The following is a 21645-nucleotide window of genomic DNA, read 5'->3' as shown; positions in this document are numbered from 1 at the left end:
TAGACCCCGGGGTTCTCACACCAATCCAACACCTGCTCCACGTTTGCAGCCCAGTAATAAAACGTCAAATGTGGCAGCGTAAGCATCCCTGACTGTCTATCCTACTGTAGGATTTCCCCTTCCGAATCCTCGGGGCTTTCACCGCCCATAGGATCTAACCCGCCCAATCCCTAAAAAAATGGCTTGGGGGAAAAATACCGGAAGACACGGAAATAAGAACAAGAACCTCAGTAAGATGTTCATTTTGATGTACTGACCCGGCCCGCCAAGAAAATAGGAGGCAGTCCCACCTCTGCAGGTCCATCTTAACCTTCCCCATTAGGCTGGTAATATTCAATTCATGTAGCCACACCCAATCACACGTCACCTGGAACCCCCTGATACCAAAAACAAGTCCCTGCCAGACGGAAGGTAGCGCCCCTGCCAGACCGTCTTCCCTTTCAGAGGTGCTAACCACAAAGCACTCACTCATCCCTAAATTTAACTTGTATCCGGAGAAGGAGTTGAGCCAGAGAAGGAACATAGGACACCCCTGCCTTGTTCCTCTACGCCATCCAAAATAACCTGAACTCATGGTATTGGTGTTCATGCTAGCGAAGAGACCCTCGTACAACAACCGCGCACACGACAACAAACCCAGGGCCCAGCCCAAACTTCTCCAACACTGCAAAGAGGTACCGTCACTCAGCCATAAACCCTATCGAATGCTTCTTCTGCGTCCAGTGACTGGTCATCTCCAGTTCCGGCCCAGACACCGGGGTGAGAACCACATTGAGAAATTGTCTCACGTTGGATTACATCTTTCAGCCATTCACAAATCCTATCTGGTCCTCCCCATCTACCTCTGAAGACAGGGTTCTAACCCGAACACCAGAATCTTGGCCAAAAGCTTCACGTCAAAATTGAGCAGGGAAATCGGGCAATAAGACCCACACTCTGTGGGATCCTTATCCTTTTTCCAAAGGGAGATGGATGACTGCCCAACATCTCAGGGAGAGAAACCCGCTCCAGAGAATCATTATACATCCTCATCAATAACGGAACCACCAACTGATACACAAATGCTTTGTAAAATTTCACCAGGAACACATCTGGCCCCAGTGCCTTCCCCACCTTCACCTTTCCAAAGGCTGTTCGGACCTCCTCCAGTCCCAATGGCACCTCCAGCTCTTCCGCAATTTCTGTCCCACCCCGAAAAACTTCAGACCTTCTGAAAACTCTGCCATTCCCCGCTCATCCCCTGGTGGTTCAGACCTATAAAGCCTCTCATAGAAGGCTCGGAATGCCCCATTCACCTTGTTTAGGACAGAGACCAGCTTACCCTCTGTATCCCTCTGCAAACTCCTGCTGCTTCAGCTGGTGGTCCAAGAGACGGCTGGCCTTCTCTCAGTCCTCGTACATCCCCCCCCCCCTTCTCTCAGTCCTCATACATCCCCCCCCCTTCTCTCAGTCCTCGTACATCCCCCCCCCCCCCCCCCCCCCCCAACGCCCTGTCAATAGACAGCAGGTCAAACTGCATTTGCAGCTTTTTCCTACCTGCCAATAGTTGGATCACTTGCATATTCACGATCCACTCCCAGAATCTCACCCACTAATTTCTGTCGCTACTTCTTTTTTTAAATTTAGAGTACCCAATTCATTCCTTCCAATTAAAGGGCAATTTAGCGTGGCCAATCCACCTATCCTTCACATCTTTGGGTTGTGGGGCCGAAACCCACGCAAACACGGAGAGAATATGCAAACTGCACACGGACAGCGACCCAGAGCCGGGTTGAAGCTGGGACCTCAGCGCTGTGAGGCTGCAGTGCTCACCAGTGTGCCACCGTGCTGCCCTTTTGTTACTCCTCCTTGGCCTCCCCTTCCACGAGCGCCTTTCACGATATGCTCTTCCCTCTAATCACCACTTTCAACGCCTCCCACAGAGGACAAGACCATCTCATTCGCGTTAAACTCCACATATTCCCTTATAGCTGTAGAGACCTTCTCGCAGAGCCCGATGTCTGGTAAAAGCCCGACGTCCAACCTCCATCCATGCGCTGCGTCCAACCCGCCTCTAACATTAGGTCTACCAGGTGCAGAACATGGTCAGAAATAACTACGGCCGAATATTCATCCCGGGAAGAAGAGTCCTACCCCCCTTGTGCACCGGGGGGGGGGGGACGAAGGACGGGAACTCCTTACCCCCCCACCCCCCAGGTGCATAAATTGCCACGGGGGTCTCTTCCAGGAATGCAGCTAATACCTTCGCCATCCCCGAAGGGGCCAGCAACATTGGCCTGAAGCGATCCAGCTTCGGGTCCAGCACAGTTAAAATCCCCCACCTATCACATTGACAGTTAGGGACTTACTGGCAACATTGGATGAACTGACTGAGGAATGGGAACTGCCCACAGGACAGGGATCGAGACACCTGCAAATAAAGCATTTCATCCGCAAAGAGACAGAGGGTACCCCTGGGGTCCCAAAGACTACACTATTAGAGGATCTGATAAATGCAGACAGTAAAGAAGGGGGACTCTGTGGGAAAATGTATGGGCAGCTACTGGACAGAGCCCGAACACCACTGGACAGAAATGGGAGGACTAACTGGGGACAGAAGTGGGCTGGGGACTCTGGAGCAAAGCATTGAGCAGGGCTAAGTCCAACATCCTCCTGCGTAAGGCTCCGCCTCATGCAGTTCAAAGTGGTGCACAGACCAGAACCCGAATGAGCAGGTCCCGGAGGTGGAGGACAAATGTGAACAGTGCCAGAGGGGCTCGGCCAACCACACCCACATGTTCTGGGCATGTCCCAAACTTGCTGGGTTCTGGACAGCCTTCTCCGAAGCAATGTCAAAGGTTGTGGGGGAAGAGGGTGAAGCCATGCCCAAATGTGGCAATCTTCGGGGTATTGGAGCAACCAGAGCTACACATGGGGAAGAGGGCCAGCGAACTAGCTTTTGCATCCCTGATGCAGGAGAATCCTGCTCAGCTGGTGATCAGCAGCAGCACCCATAGCTGCAGACTGGCTTGCTGACCGTCGGAAGTTCTCCACCTGGAGAACATCAAATACGCCATCCGAGGGTCAGCGGAAGGCTTTCTAAATGCGTGGGGGCAGTTCGTCGGTTTTCCAGTACCTGTTCGAGGCCAGCAACAATGAATAGATAGGGAAACGGGAACGGTGGAAAGAAAAGAGAGAGGAAAAAGAAAAGAAAGCCAAAGGGAAACCATAGGAACGTGCAACCCGGGGGTAAGGGGAGAAGAGAAAGGGATGGAGAGACATGAAAGAGACAACACGGGTGGGCAGCACGGTGGCACAGTGGTTAGCAGTGCTGCTTCGCGGCGCCAAAGTCACAGGTTCGATCCCAGCTCTGGGTCACTGTCCAAGTGGAGTTTGCATCTTCTCCCCGTGTTTGTGTGGGTTTCGCCCCCACAACCCAAAGATGTGCAGGGTAGGTGGATTGGCCATGCTAAATTGGCCCTTACCGTGGGAATATTGAATTGGGTACTCAATTTACAAGGGGGAGAAAAAAGAGACAACACGCTGCCCCCCCCCCCCCCCCCCCCCAGCACAGGGGAAACACGGCCGAAGCCAACAGGTGAAGAAAAGAAGGGGGTTGGGGGAACATCCCCCCCCAGACCAATGCCAGGAGGCATTTAAATTTGGTATTGCGGCCAACAACCATATTGTAAACTATTTATCATCACAATTTGCTAACACCAACGCCTTCCCCTCCAATGTGCCTGCAACCATCACATACCAACCGCCCTGATCATCCACATCCTAACCCCCCTGGAAAGGGACTATTTTGATTAGAATTGCCAGCCCCCCCAGGCCCTGCGATCAAAGCCCAAATGAAAAACCTGACTCAGCCAGGCCTTCTGCAACCTAACCCCTGACCCCCCCCCCCCCCCCCCCCCAGGCCCTGCACCTTCCAGGTGACCAACCTTGTTGGGGGGTCTCACCCCCTCGGCCATTTCTACCGTGGTACATTATCCTCTCCTTATAACTTTCTGCGTCTCAGGCCCACCTCAGATGGCCACTTGCCCCACCCCAAGTATGAGTCAAAGAAAATTCCCAGGTCACCGTTAGCTCTTCCACCACCTCCCCCTCCTCTCCCAAGTGCCAAACCCTAACTATAGGCGCCCTAACTATACTCCTCTTTCCCTACCTGTAGCTCTTTCACAATCGCAACATCCAAGACACAATGATAAGAAATATTCTCTGTAAAATATAACCCCCCCCCAGCCCGTCTCTCATAAACAAAGTCCAGATCAGCCCTCAGACTGGTCTGGCGAAGGCCTCTGTCAGCTCCAGAGTATCAAAGAAAATATCTTTTGAGTCCATCGTTACTCTGTTGCCTCGGGTATGCCACCAGGTACCACACTCCTGTGCTGTAGAACACCGCCCACCGCCTTGAAGGCCACGTGTCTCTTTGCCAACTCAGTCTCAATGTTCTGGTTTTTCCGCACTGTGTTCCTGTCCCAATCAATTCCATGGTTCTTCTCCATTCCAGGACCTGCTCCTTTTTCTATAAACTATGAAAGCAGATAATCACCGCCCATGGTGGCTCATTTGGCTGTAACTTCTACCAGAGAGACCGATGGGCTCCATCCAACTCCAATGGGGCAAACACCTCGGCCTGGAGTCCTTCACTCCTTCCAGCAGCCTTACCATCCTGAGGTTCAATCGCCTCGACCGGTTCTCCAGATCTTCCGTTTTTGCCCTCAAGCCCATGTTACTCTCCGCCACGGGCAGCAACTCCGCACTCTGTTTCCAATGAGATGAACCGTCCCCCGTGCTGTGACAAGGCCTCCTCCACGCCCTTCAATGTCTCACCTTGCCCTTCGAGTTCTTGCCCAGCTGCGATCGAATCGGGCCTAATGCCTCCTCGATAGTGGCCTAATCGATTCCTTCATCTCTTTACCTTGCCGCTCAAACTGCCTGTCCATCTGCTTCCCAAATGTTTCCAGTTACTGCGCCATCACCACAACTAGCGAGTCCACTGTAATGAGCGTGGCCACGTCCTCCATCTTCAGATTTGTTCGCCAATTACCAGCCTGGGTTTTCTTCCCAGTGGGCTTTGACATATCTCTGCAAATGTCGAATAAATGATCAAAAAACGAAGACCCTGGCGGGAGCAACCTTTCGTGCGACGTGCTCTCACATGATGTCACCGATGTCCCAGAGAGGAATGATTAATTATGCGTTGCTTGAGTTAGATTATGAAGAGGGGTGGGAGGAGGTTCATGGAGCATAAACAGTGACATGGACCAGTTGGATCAAATAGCCTGGTTCTAGGCCAGGGGTGGGCAAACTACGGCCCACGGGCCGCATGCGGCCCGCCAAAGGTCTTTATGCGGCCCACCAAGACCAAGTCATTAAAAAAAAAAAAAAAATTTTTTTTTAAAAGATTTTTTTTTAATATAAGGTTAATGGGGGGGCTGTTGGGTTACGGGTATAGGGTGGATAGGTAGGTTTGAGTAGGGTGATCATGGCTCGGCACAACATTGAGGGCCGAAGGGCCTGTTCTGTGCTGTACTGTTCTATGTTCTATGTTCTAACTGCAGATGTGCTTGATATAACTGAAGGCTAGGTCACTCTAGGAGGACAATTATGAGTCAACAACATTGCCTTGGAGACTAGAATCACATGTTTATGTACAGACGTAAAAAGTGGCAGGTTTACTTCCCTTAATGACACCATTTAACAACTGACATTAAACAACATCCTTTATGGACATCTTTAAAGACACTAGCTTTTAAAATCACCAGATTTCTTCTTCAAAGCAGAATTGAATTAAACCAACTTCTACTGGTTGGGAGTTATATGTAGCAGAAAGACAAAGTAGACCACTTTACTGACACCCTGTTCAACACATTTAAGTACTTGCAGCACAGTGGCAGCAATGTGAAGCACCTCATCAAGCCTTTTTTGACAGAAACTTCCTAACCCAATAACAAGGGGGCAGCTTGTTAGCATAGTGGTTAGCATAGTTGCTTCACAGCTCCAGGATCCCAGGTTAGATTCCCAGCTTGGGTCACCGTCTGTGCAGAGTCTGCACGTTCTCCCCATGTCTGCGTGGGTTTCCTCCGGGTGCTCCGGTTTCCTTTCACAGTCCAAAGATGTGCAGGTTAGGTGGATTGGCCATGATAAATTGCTATTAGTGTCCAAAAAGGTTAGATGGAGTTATTGGGGTAAGGGGATAGTGTGGAGGTGTGGGCTTAGATAGAGTGATCTTTCCACGGGCCTGTGCAGACTCTATGGGCCGAATGGCCTCCGTCAGCACTGTAAATTCTATGATCTATGAACATCTAGGACAATAAGAACAAACATATGGGACCACTACCATCTGCATTACTCCATGCTACACACCATCATGACTTGCAACTGTATTGCCATTCCTGCACTGTCATGATGTCAAAATCGTGGAATTGAGTGGAGCACTACACCACATAGACTGCAACGGTTCAAAAAGGCAGCTCACCACCCTCAATAGTGATTTGGGGTGGGTAATAAATGCTGTCCTAACCAGTGATGCTCACAATGCATCAACGAACACAAGTGTTCTCAATAATTTGAACTCAAAAGTCTACTGAACAATTGAGCCAGTAACATAACCACCACACCACAGTAATTATTGTTCATAAGAGTGACCACTTATGTCGTGATCATTTCTGTCAAGACACCACAATTAAGCCCAGAAATTGTGTGGTTAACTACAAAATCAGATCTGTGGGCAACAATAAGGGAGAGAGCAATTTCTGCTGACTCAAGTCAGGTGCTGTTGAAGAGCGCTAGCTTTAAGAAGGCACGCTGATTCAACCGAATTAGCAGCTGATTTTGTGAGCATTAATCCTATTCAGCCAGCTTTTGCCAAAGACTACTGCATTGCCACTTTACATTTTGGTCTGTAATTTTCCGAAAGTAAGTGCAAAAGCTTTAACGCTCAGGAAACCAACTGAAAATATGCAGGGGCAGTGTCCATGTGAAAAAACAGTCATGCCCCACAGGTATCAGTTTCCAAATTTGAACTAGAACTGTCCCATAATTTTCCAAAAGGTTTCTAGCTTTAATTATTATGCTGATGATATCCTTTTGTGAATGACTGCTCTGCAGTATCACAATAATCTTCATGTCATGAGACACTTTCCACCATTTGACATTTTTAATGTTTATAGTGACTTCAAATCTATAGCTAGACAGAACAATCATAAACTTGAACAGTTTCTAACAATTATTTGTCAACCATCTGATTATTGCCCTGAAATTGCAGTCACAAAATACTATTTCCAAAGACATGTTTTAGGGATGGATTGCATGTTCCTGCCAGATGTTGTGGACACCAAACTTGAATTTTATTTGCAATTTAGGTACAGAAAAGGTTACACCACACAAAGCATCACACAGTACTCCTTGTAATGTTTACATCAAGTAAATAATAACCCACAATTAATGGTATACCAGAGAATGGAGAACATGCTTCTCATACAAATACACAATCACATACACTGATATTAAGTCACACTGCAACCAAATCTCACCTAATCTGTAAATCAGATTTCTTACAATCAATACAATTGAACTAATATTTTGCTAGTTACATATACAAATATATGACTGCAGAACTTATAGATATTGAAAAAAAGTCTTCACCCCAGCAGCAAAACTGATTAGTTCCAGAATATTTCTGTGACTGTATCATCTCTCCCTGCAGCGCTAATGCACACTTGGCTTGAAAATCTTGACTATGCTAATTCATATCAACTTCACATTTCCTTCTTCGTGTCATATTTAAATGGAACACCATGAGTGCTATGAACATAAGCCAGGAAGGAGCACCATAGAAAGGAGGCACCACTGTTATAGTTCTCATTGAGATACATACCTTAACTTTGACGAGCCTTTTTGCTGTCTTGATCTTGGCTTCACAGAATGCCCCTCTGTATTTAGCACTCACATCAGTTCCCACTGTCAGATATGGAGGCTCATCGATTGCCTTCAAAATTAAACAAAAGCAAATATCAGCATCAGGAGTCAGGTTAGCCTTCATGAAACAGTGCTATGACATTTGTGTAAAACACAGCACACACTGCCTCTGCAGCAGCTCGCCTTGCTTGAAATGAGCAGGGAGAGAACAAATGTGAACATAATCCGGGCCTGCCAAGAATGGCGCAGTGCCAGCAGCCTACTGCAATCTGGGAGTGCCAGCTTCCCGTTCATCTCAACAGAATAGTCAAAGCAACAACTGGGAGCGTGCAAGCTCAATTCCCTGTAGGTGAAAGTGGTAAACACTGCCTTGCATTGCAAGTGATTACACACCAACACAGCGTACAGCCACAACTTAAGCATGAGGAGTCACAGCAGCCCTAGTCAAAACAAGCTCCACTACTGTGCAACACTGTATCGGTGAGCTTTGGAATCAATTTCTTATTGACAGTTAGGTTTCTATTTAGTCGCCTGGTACTGAGAGGAGACAGCCTCGGGTCTCCTCCCTCCCCGCTAGATGGAAAAAGACAAACGCCTTCTTCCCACCCATGAATTTCAGAAAGGTGTAAAATAAGAGGGAAAATGCTGTTCAACGATAATGAACATTTTGAGGAAGAAAGAGGATCCATGCAAATTCATCAGTATCTTGTATGCAATTGTTGAACATCCATCACTAATTTGCACATGAATTACTTAAATCTCACTACCATCTAAGTGTCACTTGTAGCCTCTTTTACGCACAGAATATTGGATACCAAGAAACGTTCACCATAAGTTGCAGTTTGTTAGCAATCTTAACAGAGTTCAGATGATGAGGGATATTAGAATTAACTACTCGTTATAGGATTATTTTACCTGGTTTTGGTTCAATGTTTGTACCGATAATAGCATTCGAAATGGATGCAAATCATCACCGATACAGAAAGACATCTAAATTAAAGAATTACAAATAAGCTTTTAATGTAGCAAACATTATCGAGGAATCAATTGAAGCGGAGTACGTGAACATTCCAGTTGCACTGTTGGCCTCTTTTCTTTGCTCTCATTAAAAAAAAAAATTAGGTACCCAATTAAGGGGTAATTTAGCGTGGCCAATCCACCTACTCTGCATATTGTTGGGTTGTGGGGGCGAAACACACGCAGACACGGGGAGAATGTGCAAACTCCACTGAGACAGTGACCCCGGGTCCTCGGCACTGTGAGGCAGCCGTGCTAACCACTGTGCCACCCTCTTTGCTCCTTTTTAATCTCAAAGATACTCAGATAGGGCTTGGTAACCCCAGGTTACACACTGACTACATAGCAACAAAGAAGCTTTGACTTGCCCCGATAAGTCCTAGATCTCTAGGTTCCACACTGTCAGCTGTCAAGCTCAAAAGCCAGGCTTTAAGGGTATTCAATCGATGTGTAGTTACATTTTTAACCTACTTTGGGTTAATGGAAGGGCAGTGGTAGCAACAATAAAAAGAAATGTAAGGTTCCTTCCTGTTTACTCCCTCATTTCCCCCATGCTTTTGTTTTGCTGTTATCATTCTGGGTCCATGGGTGATTAATAGACATGTTTCTTATGTCAAGCAGCAAAGAGAATGAGGAATTCAGAAGATACAGGATAGAACAGTCTGCTAGTTTGAACAGGAGCAGCAGACGTTTTGGTACCAGAGAGGGGGATGGGGTGGGATGCGGTTTGGTTGATTGGTGGTCCAATGAATTGACTCAAGGGGCTGTACTCTGTCCGGTGAAGTGTTGGCTAGTGTAGGCTTGAGAGATGAACAGACACTTCCAACACTGATGAAGGCTCAACTCAATTTTATTAACTACTTCTAACTAACACACGATGACTGTGGGTCTAAATAATGCTAACTTAAACTAGAGATCTAAGCCTTGTCCGAACCAGTTGATTCTCTCAGCACGTGTTGGGAGTTTGTGCTGGGCTGGATGAGTTCTTGTTACACTGAGAGGCAGCACCCAGAATGAGTGGGAACCGTGGTGCCCTCTGCCTTTGTAGTGTGTGTATTCTAACTGGTGATTGGCTGCAGTGTTTGTACATGTTGATTGGTTTCTGTGTGTGTCCATCAGTGTGTGTCTGCACCATGATATATTGGTGTATATATAGCAGATGGTCATTGGATCCTGTCCCTGTGGGATGATTTTCAGAGGCCCAAGGAGCTCTGTTTGACACCTGGACCAAGAACCGACTCTCTCTCTCTCTCTCTCTCTCTCCTCCTTATTTTCTCCAGGAAGGCGGAGTGCTGTATTTCCATAACTGCAGAGAACCGGAGTGAATCTACAAAAAAAACATTCCAGGCTGCAAACAAAGACTAGGACCCTCTATCTCGCTCTCTCCAGAAGGGATGCGGGTGCTGTGTTTCTGAAACTACAGAAGCCTGAATGGATCCATCGTAAAGTCTCGGAGTTTGAAGGGGAATAAGGTGCAGAAAACAACAATCTGAAACAACGGCCTTTTTTCCCTTTTACTTGTGACTTTTTTAACCCCTTTCTTCCCCTCTGTGTTTATGTTATATGTTGGGCAAGTTACAGCGGGGAATTAGCAGTTAGATAATAGTTAATCAGTTGCATTTGTTGCATATTTCATTATGGTTCTTGTTATTAATCAACAGTAATTGTGTTTAAATTTACAAACCCGGTGACTGGGTTATTGGACAGTTAAGGGCCAGACATCGGGTATTTTTTGAAGAATTATTGGTTAATTCACTTGTGTTGTGACTCCAGGTCAAGTGGGGCTGGAATGAACCATGAACCAGCCCAGAGTGTGCTAACATAAAAAATAGATGACAGGGATTGTCCACATGTGTTTCTTCCCTGCACCCACACCTCTCACCTGGAACAGTTAAATTTCACCCAAAATAAAGCCACAAACCTTCAATCAGATATTCTGCATTTAGCCCAACAGGAAATTCTGTTCAAGGTTGTCTTGAAACTTCTCCATTTATCACTCTACGTTTGTGTGAATAACCCTGTTAATGCACATAAGCTATAAAATTGCAGAATTTAAAGGCATTCTCTGGATATAATTCTCAGCATTGGGAGCATTCCACTATTTCTGATCTGAAAATTAGACTACCATCAACATAAACTGGTTAAACAAAAAATCAAGCAAATTAATTTGAACTAAAAATTAAGGAAACTAAAAGAAGAAATTTGTAATGCTTAATAAAACAGCTGACACTTCCTTTGGGAAGACAGTTTTTATGAATCTGAAAATGTGTCGTACATAGATTACATTTGATCATAGGGAGGAAATTAGACGTTGTGATCATATGCACAATTCCCATAAAACTAAAAATCTCGTCATCATCACCCAACAAAAAAACATGTTTAATACAATGCGAGACATTCCCGGTCATCAACACAAATCGCAGCTATAAGAACATATGAATGAAACAGTCACAAAACAAACTTGCTGTCTCAATAAAAGCAGTTTTCCAAAACCTCCATGGCTTCAGAGTTGAGAACCACAGTGGCCAGAAATCTCTGGTCATAGGGATTCACTTTTCCCACCGGCAGCGCACTCCCACCAGTGGGTTTTGTGGCGGAGTGGGATGGTTACAGTGGGAAATCAGATTGACAAGCAGCGGGAGAATAGAATTTTGCCGCCAGCGAACAGCGGCCGCTGAGAAACACGCAGCTGGGGGACCAGAGGATCCCACCCAACATGTTTATTGATAATTTAAATTTGTGAACCTTTGTGTCCCAGGGCCAACCATCTTAACCTACTTCAATAACTTTGCCTCCAAGGTCAAAAGTGGGGATGTTCGATGATGATTGCACAATATTTAGCACCATTCAGGATTCAGATACTGAAGCAGTTGATGCCCACCTGCAGCAAGGTCTAGACAACATTCAGGCTTGGACTGATAAGTGACAAGTAATATTTGTGTCACACAAGTTCCAGGCAACAACCACACCAAACAAGGAGAAAATCTAACCATCACCCCTTGACATTCAATGACATTACCATTGCTGAATCCCCCACTATCAACATCCTGGGGGTTTACCATTGACGAGAAACTGAACTGAACCAGCCATATAAATACTCACTACAAGAGTAGGTCAGAGGCTGGGAGTTTTGAATAAAGTAACTCATCTGCTGACTTCTCAAAGCCTGCCCACCATCTACAAGGAACAAGTCAGGAGCGTGATGGAATATCTCCACTTGCCCGGATGGGCGTGGCTCCAACACTCAAGAAGCTTGACACCATCCAGGACAAAGCAACCCACGTGATTAGCACCACATCCAACACACATTCCCTTCCACCACAGACACCAAGCAACTGCACTGTGTACCATTAACAGAATGCACTGCAACTCACCAAAGCTCCTTCGATAACACCTCCAAACCCACAAGCTCTGCGACAAGGGCAACAGATGCAATACCAGCACCTGCATGTCCCCCTCCAAGCAACATGCCATTCTGACTTGGAACTAGATCTAAGTTTTTTTCTTCACTGTCACAAGGTTAGATACTTGGAAATCCTTCCTAACAGCACTCAGTGTTCTTATGAACTGCAGTGGTTCAAGAAGGCCCCTCACCACCTCCTTCGCCAGGGCAGTAAGGGATGGGCAATAAAAATGTTGGCCTATCCAGCGAAGCCCACATCCCATGGAATAATTTTTAAAATGGAGCATGCCTAAATCAAGAATTTTAACGTCTGATGGGCAACGTTTGATCACCTAACATTAAACATCTTTGGACTGTTTGAGTCACAAAGAACAACTGGAGCTGATACTGCACCTTTAATGTAGAAAAAGTTCCAAAGCCCTGCCCAGAAGGTCAGACAGTTTTTCAGAAAACAGTTCAATAACCATCAACCTCTGATCTCAAGCAGTCTAATGAACAGTGAGAATTTATTTCCTGTACCAAATTTGCCAGTGGAATCCCTGCTGTAGGGAGCCCATCAAAAATACAATTCCAATGTTCAAAAAAAAGTACAATAAATTGCACTCCTTCCATCCCCTTAATGCTCCTATGCAATATCACGAAAATGGAATTTGTCCACTGGTGTTCAATGTTATCTGCAACAGTGTCCCAGCATATTACCTTCCCAATCTGCATAACTTTATTTGAACTGTGGTGTTTGGATAGGTCTATTTCCTATCTTTGTAGCACCTGTCTCAAACTACATCAGTTACTGACTCACAGTTAAATGGTCTTAGCCAAATCTAGAGCCTGCAACAGATATGCAATGGATTCCCTTGGTGTCTCAGCTGTTGTTCATTTGGTAGCATTCATAGGTTCAAGTCCCACTCCAGAGGCTCAAGTACAAAATCCAGGTTGATACTATGGTGCAGTACTGGGGAACTGCTGCACTCTCAGAAGTGCCAACTTTCAGGTGAAACTTTAATCCGAGGCCCCGTCCACCCTCTCAGGTGGATGAAAAAGATTCCATAGCACAATTTTGACAGCAGAGGAGCTAACCCCATTCTCAGAAGTCAGTAAATAATTACCATTCAACCAGCATGACCAAAAAGTATTACCTGGTCAGTTCCGTCATTGCAATTTGTGGGATCTTGTTGTGCACACATTGTTCGCTGTTCGAACAGTGACTATACTTCAAAAAGTACAATGATGGCCGCAAAATGCTTTGGGCCATCCTGAGATTGTGAAAAGCAATATAGATACGAGAATTCTTTCTTTCTTTAAGCCAAAAGATTGCACTTTTCTGAGTGGTAAAAGGGGTCACTAGTTTACTAGTTTTCATTATACTGACCAGATTTTGAGGATTTTTACAGATAGTTTAGGGATCATGCCATGTGATTCCACCTGCTTTTCTATGCAATAGCCTTGCTTATACAGTTTGTTCTTGCAATTCCGTGAACTTAGGTACGTAGAAAGCCTTCAGTTTCACAATTATGCAAACTTCTAGTCACATTATAGTCTTTAATACCAAAGCCATTATCAAAAATATAAAGAAGCTAACTTTTAAAAAAATTTAGAGTATCCAATTCATTTTTCCAATTAAGGGGCAATTTAGTGTGGCCAATCCACCTACCCTGCACATCTTTGGGTTGTGGGGGTGAAACCCACGCAAACATGGGGAGAATGTGCAAACTCCACACGGACCAGAGCCGGGATCGAAACTGGGACCTCGGAGCCGTGAGGCAGCAATGCTCAGCACTGCGTGACCGTGCATCCCTGAAGAAGCTAACTTTGCATGAATTTCTGATATTTCTGACATGTCACTGGAAAAAATATTTCAAAATATGTATGGCGCGAATCTCCCAGCCCTGCCCCGATGCCAGCGTGCGATTCTCCGAGGTGCAGAGAATAGGTGCCATTTGCACTGGTGCCATGTTGCGTAGGGGCCGGAGCGTTCAGTAAGGCCAATGTGCATGCACGGGTTGGCGCCGCCCCCAGTGCGCACCAGGAAGTAAGGCTGGAGCGGCGTGAACTGCTCCAGCACCATGCTGGCCCTCTGTAGGGGCCAGAATCCCTACTGCCCGGGCCTGTTTCGCACCGTCGTGAAACGCGACAGCGTTCACGACGGCGCTGACACTCTGTCCCACGATCGGGGCATCGCGCCCGGGGTATTTTATAAATATGGAACTATAAATTGATTCCAATAACATTACAGAACAGAAAACTTGTTATCCTAATTTGTAAAGTGGAAAAAAGGCACCGTAATATGTCAAATGTAAACAGCTCCTCCAAATACAGTCAACCACTATACTTTTGGTGAGAAAAAGACTTGCATTTCTATGCACTTTTCATAACCTCAGGGCATCCGACAGCACTTTAAAGCTATTGAAATACAATCACTGTTATAATGCAGGAAATGCAGCAGCCAGTTTGCGCACAGCAAGCTGCCACAAGCAGCAATAAGCAATCACTTTTGGTCATGCACGTTGAGGCTTAAAGAACACAGGCAGAAAACAATCTTTGGCTTCAGAAGCAAGACTTTTACCACTAAGCCACGGGCCATTAAAATCAGTACCACACGTTTTTGTTGAAAGGGTGCTGATGTCATTGGGAAAATTAACATGGAAGGTTTAAGTTATCGCACTGAGAACACAAAATGCCTGCCACAAATAAGCTGATTTGACAAGCGTGTCTGTTAAAATTACAATTTAAAGAATGGTGGATTGAACTATAGACACGCTCATTTTTTGCAAACGTTTTAAAATTATATGGCATGAGGATTGTAGATTGGTTTACGTGATGCACCATCAAAATGGCTTCACCATGTTCCTTCGGAGTTACATTAACTTATTCTTCAGTTATTTACCATAAGTAGAATCAGGAGTGATGAACAATGTCATTCAACAAAGGGGGATGCAGTCATTTGGTAAGCATACACACTAAGTTATAGAAAACCCACACAACCAAAATTCAAAAGAAAAACAATGAATAGGGTGACTGGACATCAGTTTCAAAGCACATTTCCTATTCAGCTCAGTAGAATCTGCAGTTTAGTGTAATGTCAGCCATAAATATTAGCTGCCTGAAGAGTCAAGGATTTCTCTAGTCTACACACTCATAATATTTGCTGGCAGACACAGAATATCTTCTTCAACAATCCTCCCTTCCTGTCTCAATGTGACCTGTATCCATGCCAATCATTATGATTCCCATACAGTATCATAAGATGCAAAGTAATCCAACCACATAATTCAGAATAACTAGCAGGAAGTTTTGAATTATGTACATAGACTCCAAGCCACATGGACAACAGACTGATTAGGTGTCAAATGCCAATGAACAGACTTCAAGTGAACACTTTATACAGATTTGGTAATAATAAGAGTAGGGAGACCATGCATCTTTTTCTTACAATGCCCGTCAAAAGAAAAATATTGCAGCGTGCATCAGTCTGCAACAGTAAGTAAAATAATATTGGCAACTCAAGAAATCCAAACACACAACTCCAACTATTTTATAACAACTAAGTAAACAAAACCAAAACAAACTGAGGGACAAATTAATAAATAACAAATGAAACAAGATATTTAACCAAAATGTGATTAACAGGATCAATAAGGCACCCAGCCTCTGCGGTGCCGAAGGGGCACAGAAGGTCTCAAGGATGCCCGTCGGCACCGCATGCTCCGTCTCACGGACACCAGAGGCAGACAGTCAAGTCAGACAACTCACTCGACCCCCCGCTGCATGGACCTGTTGATGGCAGGCTTTGCCAGTCCCAGGTTCACAGGGAGCTTTTCCTCCCTGCCTGCCCCTCTCCACACCAGGTGCCTGTATATCAGGAGCATGGGACTGAAGTGCAAAAAAATGCAACACAAGATTTTAAAAATAACTGAAGAGGAAGTGCAGCCTATAGCAACCTATATAAATGTGGTCCACAGACTCCACAAGACCGCAAAAGGGCAAATAATATGGGGGGCCCTGAACCTGTGGTTGTATGGTACTGCTACATGCAGCACCCTACACCCCAGGTCCCCGACGTTAAGAAGGAGGACTCCTCCGTAGTGGGAGCTCCACTACTGGACGGCAACAAGGCACGCTCCGCAGAGGGAAAGAAAGTGAAGGGTGTGCAGCAGCAGCCCGTACAGTAAACCTCTCCGTGCAGCATGAAGGGCAGGGAGGGCATTTCCTTGAGGCGGCTCAGGCTATGGGGCACTTCCCTCATTTACTCCATTGATAAAAAGACATAGCACACAAAGGTAGTTACCCGATTGTCAGCAGACTGCTGACCTTCACCTGGAGGAATCAACATTTTTCAGAAGCCCATTGTTTTCATTAGGATTCAAATGCCGATCAAAATGGGCTACATTTTTAAAACGTGGAATTTTAAAAATTCAGATCACACATAATTCCAATTAAAGCACTTATTTTTAGCAAACCAATTAGGATGAATCCCTGGATTCAACTCAATTAAAAAAAAACCTTTGCAATAACCCTTCCAGTCAGAGTCCTACAAGTTTACACCACGCAGGAAGTTCCTTCATATTTCAAAAATATGAAGAAAACAACTTGTGTATCTATAATAATCTTTCTTAGTGCCACAAGTAGGCTTACAATAACACTGCAATGAAGTTACTGTGAAGAGCACCTACTCAACACATTCTGCCACTTGTTCGGGCACACCGAGGGAGAATTCAGAATTCTCAGCTGGTACGGGAATTGAACCCGCGCTGCTGGCCTTGTTCTCCATCACAAACCAGCTGCCTAGCTCACTGAGCTTAATCAGCCCCTGAAACAGCAGTGCTAACCATTGTGCTACCGTGCCGCCCATGAAAATCCAAGAACTGAGTATTTATTGGAATTATACCAAAAGATGTTCAATCTTTTTCAGAAACTGGTTCTCCAAATCCTAGAATTATGTTATGATTTAGATTCTTCCGCCTACCCGCATATCTATTATTCCATACATTGCAGTTTCCAGACAGCTATCATGACAAATGAACCCACTATGTTTTATAATTAAGAATTCCCTCGCCAACCTGTATTTGGAAAATGCAAAAACAAAATAAATGGCATTCAACAATGCAGGAAGCCTGACAATTTGATTATAGTGGCCTGACAATTTGATAAAGCAAATTGTTTGGGGCTGGTTTAGCACACTGGGCTAAATAGGCGACTTGTAATGCAGAACAGGGCAGCAGCGCGGGTTCAATTCCCGTACCAGCCTCCCCGAACAGGCGCCGGAATGTGGCGACGAGGGGCTTTTCACAGCAACTTCATTGGAGCCTACTTGTGACAATAAGCAATTATTATTATTGTTGTTGAATTGACCAGGTTTCCTTCCAAACAATCAGATATCTTTCCCAAAATCTCATTCAGATATCACTCACAAGTAGGATGTACAGAACAGCTTTCGTGAGCACAATGCAGTACAGGATAAATTAAACTATATTTGTTTTCACGAGGTTATTGAAACAACAGTCTCTCCAAGCTGCAATGCTTGCAAATTATCCAAAACAGGCAAAATTGAGCAAGGAAGAACCATGTTACAATTGTGTTATCTGCCCATCTCTGCTCAGGGTACAAACAACAACCTCCAGTGTTACACCCCGACACACACCAGTAGGGATCAATTAATGGGCCGCTTCTGTAGCTGCAGGGTATTGAGGTCAATTGCAGTAACCCATTTGTTACTCTATCTAAAATCTGATAGCAACAGAAACCAGAATCTTCTGAAATCAAATTAGAAAATGCTGAAAATACTCCGTAGGTCAGGCAACATTTCTTTTCCTCGCCACAAGTGTTGTAAGATTGTTAAAAGTATTACGGTTAAGGATTTACAAGTAGAGGCCATTAATTGATTAGGTACCTTAAGCACATATAAAAAGAGACATTCCCACTCATTTTAATTTAATTTACTGATTTTTGTTTCATCACAGGAGTATAAAGAGAGACCTCTCCTTTCATAGAATCACAGATTTGTTACAGTTCAGGAGGTCCTTCGCCCAGTGTCCGCCCTAGCTCTCCAAGTAAGCATTATTCATAGAATCCTCACAGTGTTGAAGAAGTCTATTTGGCCCATCGAGTCTGCACTGATCCTCCGAAACAGCACTCCATTTAGGCCCACTCCCCTGCCTGTCCACATGCATTGATCATGGCCAATCTACCCAACCTGCACATCTTTGGACTATGGGAGGAATCCAAAGCACCTGGAGGAAACCCACGCAGACACGGGGAGAACGTGCAAGCTCCACAGTCATCCAAAGCCGGAATCAAACCCGTGTCCCTTGTGCAGTGAGGCAGCAGTGCTAACTATTGTGCTGCCATTGTGACAGTGCCATTCTCCTGCCTTTTCCTCCATACCCTTGCAGATTATTTCTATTCAAATAATCATTTAATACCCTCTTCAATGCCTCAATTGAACCAGCCTTCATTACATTTCCAGGCGTGCATGCCAGACCCAAACTCACTGTGCAAAAGTTTTTTCTCACATCACATCTCCATATTTTGCAAATTACTTTAAACCTGTGCCCTCTCATTTTCGATCCTTTTACGAGCAAGAAAAGTTTCTCCGTAACTACTCTGTCCAGCCTCCTTGTTATTTTGAATATCTCTATCAAATCTCCCCTTAGCCTTTTAAGGGCTTCTTAATTAATGAATTTGGTAGGGCGGCATGGTGGCGCACTGTTGCGTCACGGCGCCGAGGACCCGGGTTCGATCCCGGCCCACTGTCCGTTGGAGTTTGCATGGATAGTTTGACTACCACAATCACCCTCACAACCCAAAGATGTACAGGTTAGGTGGACTGGCCATGCTAATCCTTCAATTGGAAATAAATAATTGGGCACTTTAAATTTTAAAAAATTATTAATTTGGTTTTAACTTACTCAATAGAGTATAAAAAGAGGCTTCTGGAAAACTGGGTCCTGGCTGGGGAAAGGTAGACATTAATGCTGCATTCTGTAACTAAATTTAGTATGAAGTAAAATATTGGCTTCTAGTTTTCTACTTCACTATCTGACTGTCAGAAGTTCAAAATAGCATCTGGAGATAGTTGCTTAAAGGTGGAGATCAGAAACTAAAAAATTTCCAGACGCAAGGTTATAAACTGATTTGTGAAGAATGGCTGAAAGCAACTTTAAATTGTCAGGGTACGATTACCTGCTGATGTTCACTGAATCTTATGAGCAGTGGAAATATTAAGTGGCTTTGTGGACATGGTAAAATTAGAAGTACTTTGTGAGCTGGATGCCCGTCAATGGAATACTAATGAAGCTTTAGATCTTCTATTAAGTTTCATGGATAAAATGTACAAGAAAGATTATCTATTAGATGCCTATGAGGCATGGTCAGATGTTGATAGATTTTGAAAGACAGATGGTCATTCCATAGGGGAAATATATCATGGACATTAAAAGACTATAAAAAGTTGTAGAAATTCAATTTGAAGATTCCTTATTCAAAGCATGGATTGCAATTGCTGGATTGTGCCAAGATCGGCTCCTGGTCTTAACTGGATTTGGTTATCGATTGGTCTAAAGGAGGAATCTCAAAATTGCTTTATGTTGTGTGATAATCCCGTTGCCCTAAAATGGACTAATTAATTTTTTATGCAGATTTTAAGGCTTTACATGCAGGGAGATGTGCAATCATCAAAACTCGGAGATCACCAAGGCATTTTTTAAGGCTGCCCGAGATAAACTTTAAAGCTGGGGAATTAATATATTATAAAACAGTGTAATGGGGAGTGGAAAAGTCCTGGTTAGGTGATAGCGTGTGCTGAGAAGACTATGGTTCTTACACATGGTAGTCAAACTATCAAGGCCCATTCATCATTGTTAATTGGGATTGATTTCAAATGTTCAGAATCTGCACAATTAATGGATGTTGCAGCACCGTGTACCTGACATGCTCACGTGTTTGACAGTTATGAGGAACAGATTATAGATTGAGGATGGATAATGATGGGCAGAATCCTAATGAAGCACAGCACAGGGTTATGAGGAAGAGACACTGAAATGCAAGTAGCTCCTGCAGCTTGATCATGCAACAGAACAATCTGAAACCACTAAAATAAGCAGAATTCCTTGTGACCAGCAGGTTTTGGTGGCTGCCAAAAGATTCATAGATAAATCAATAAGAGGAAAACAGAGTTGGATTGTTGGAAGGAATTCAGAGTCCGCTAGTGCTAGACAGGGGACAGCAGCCTTATCATGCAAATGGATACACAAGGAAAATGTGCTTCCAGATCAGGCTTATATGGTTAAAGCAAGACTAGTGGCTCAGGGTTTCGAAAAGCAATTTGGAAATCAAGATATGGGCAGCACAGTAGCATAGTGGTTAGCACAAATGCTTCACCGCTCCAGGGTCCCAGGTTCGATTCCAAGCTTGGGTCACTGTCTATGCGAAGTCTGCACAATCTGTGTGCGTAGGTTTCCTCCGAGTGCACCGGTTTCCTCCCACAGTCCAAAGATGTGCAGGTTAGGTGGATTGGCCATGCAATTGCCCTTAGTGTCCAAAATTGCCCTTAGTGTTGGGTGGGGTTACTGGGTTATGGGGATACTGTGGAGGCGTAGGGTGCTCTTTCCAAGAGCCGGTGCAGACTCGATGAGCCGAATGGCCTCCTTCTGCAGTGTAAATTCTATGAAGATGTGACAGTAGACTCCCCCATGGTGGGAAATGTAATCCTGAAATTTTTCTAGGCTACCTTCGCCACATTCTTGGGAATGTAGGTCAATCAATATAAAAGCTGCATTTTATTTTTGTAGGGAGAAAAATTTTATGAATTGTTTTTGAACCTGCCTAAAGAGGTAAGCAATGTAGAGAGGAAATAAAAATAAAATACAACGGATGCTGGAAATCTGAACAAAAAACAGAAATTGCCGAAGAAGCTCAGCATGTCTGGCAGCATCTGTGGAGAAATGGAGTTAACATTTATTTATTTAGTAAAATAAATTTAGAGTACCCAATTCATTGTTTCCAATTAAGGGGCAATTTAGCGTGGCCAATCCACCTGCCCTGCACATCTTTAGGTTGTGGGGGTGAAACCCACGCAAACACGGGGAAAATGTGCAAACTCCACACGGACAGTGACCCAGAGCCGGAATTGAGCCTAGGATCTTAGCGCCGTGAGGCAGCAGTGCTAACCCACTGCGCCACCGTGCTGCCCGGAGTTAACATTTATGATACATGTCAGTGATTTTCTATCGGGGGTTCTGTGGAATTGGAGCAATTTCTTATAAAAGAAAGAAGAGTTTAAGATTGGAAGTCTGACTTCTGGGACCTTTAAATATATAGGC

General features: G+C 44.7%; 1 protein-coding gene across 3 annotated transcripts in view; it reads right to left on the bottom strand.

The window, feature by feature from the left end:
• arid4b (AT-rich interaction domain 4B) overlaps positions 1-21645 on the bottom strand; it is a 239950-nt gene that overhangs the window by 210127 nt on the left and 8178 nt on the right. For all 3 annotated transcript variants that reach the window (XM_038800563.1, XM_038800565.1, XM_038800564.1), the window contains exon 3: positions 7868-7978. In XM_038800563.1, coding sequence (XP_038656491.1) covers positions 7868-7978 — 111 coding nt within the window. The remainder of the gene's footprint in view (positions 1-7867; positions 7979-21645) is intronic.

This window comes from Scyliorhinus canicula, chromosome 6 (assembly GCF_902713615.1).
Source record: "Scyliorhinus canicula chromosome 6, sScyCan1.1, whole genome shotgun sequence".
NCBI lineage: Eukaryota > Metazoa > Chordata > Chondrichthyes > Carcharhiniformes > Scyliorhinidae > Scyliorhinus > Scyliorhinus canicula.
This window is presented reverse-complemented; position numbering and strand designations above follow the sequence as displayed.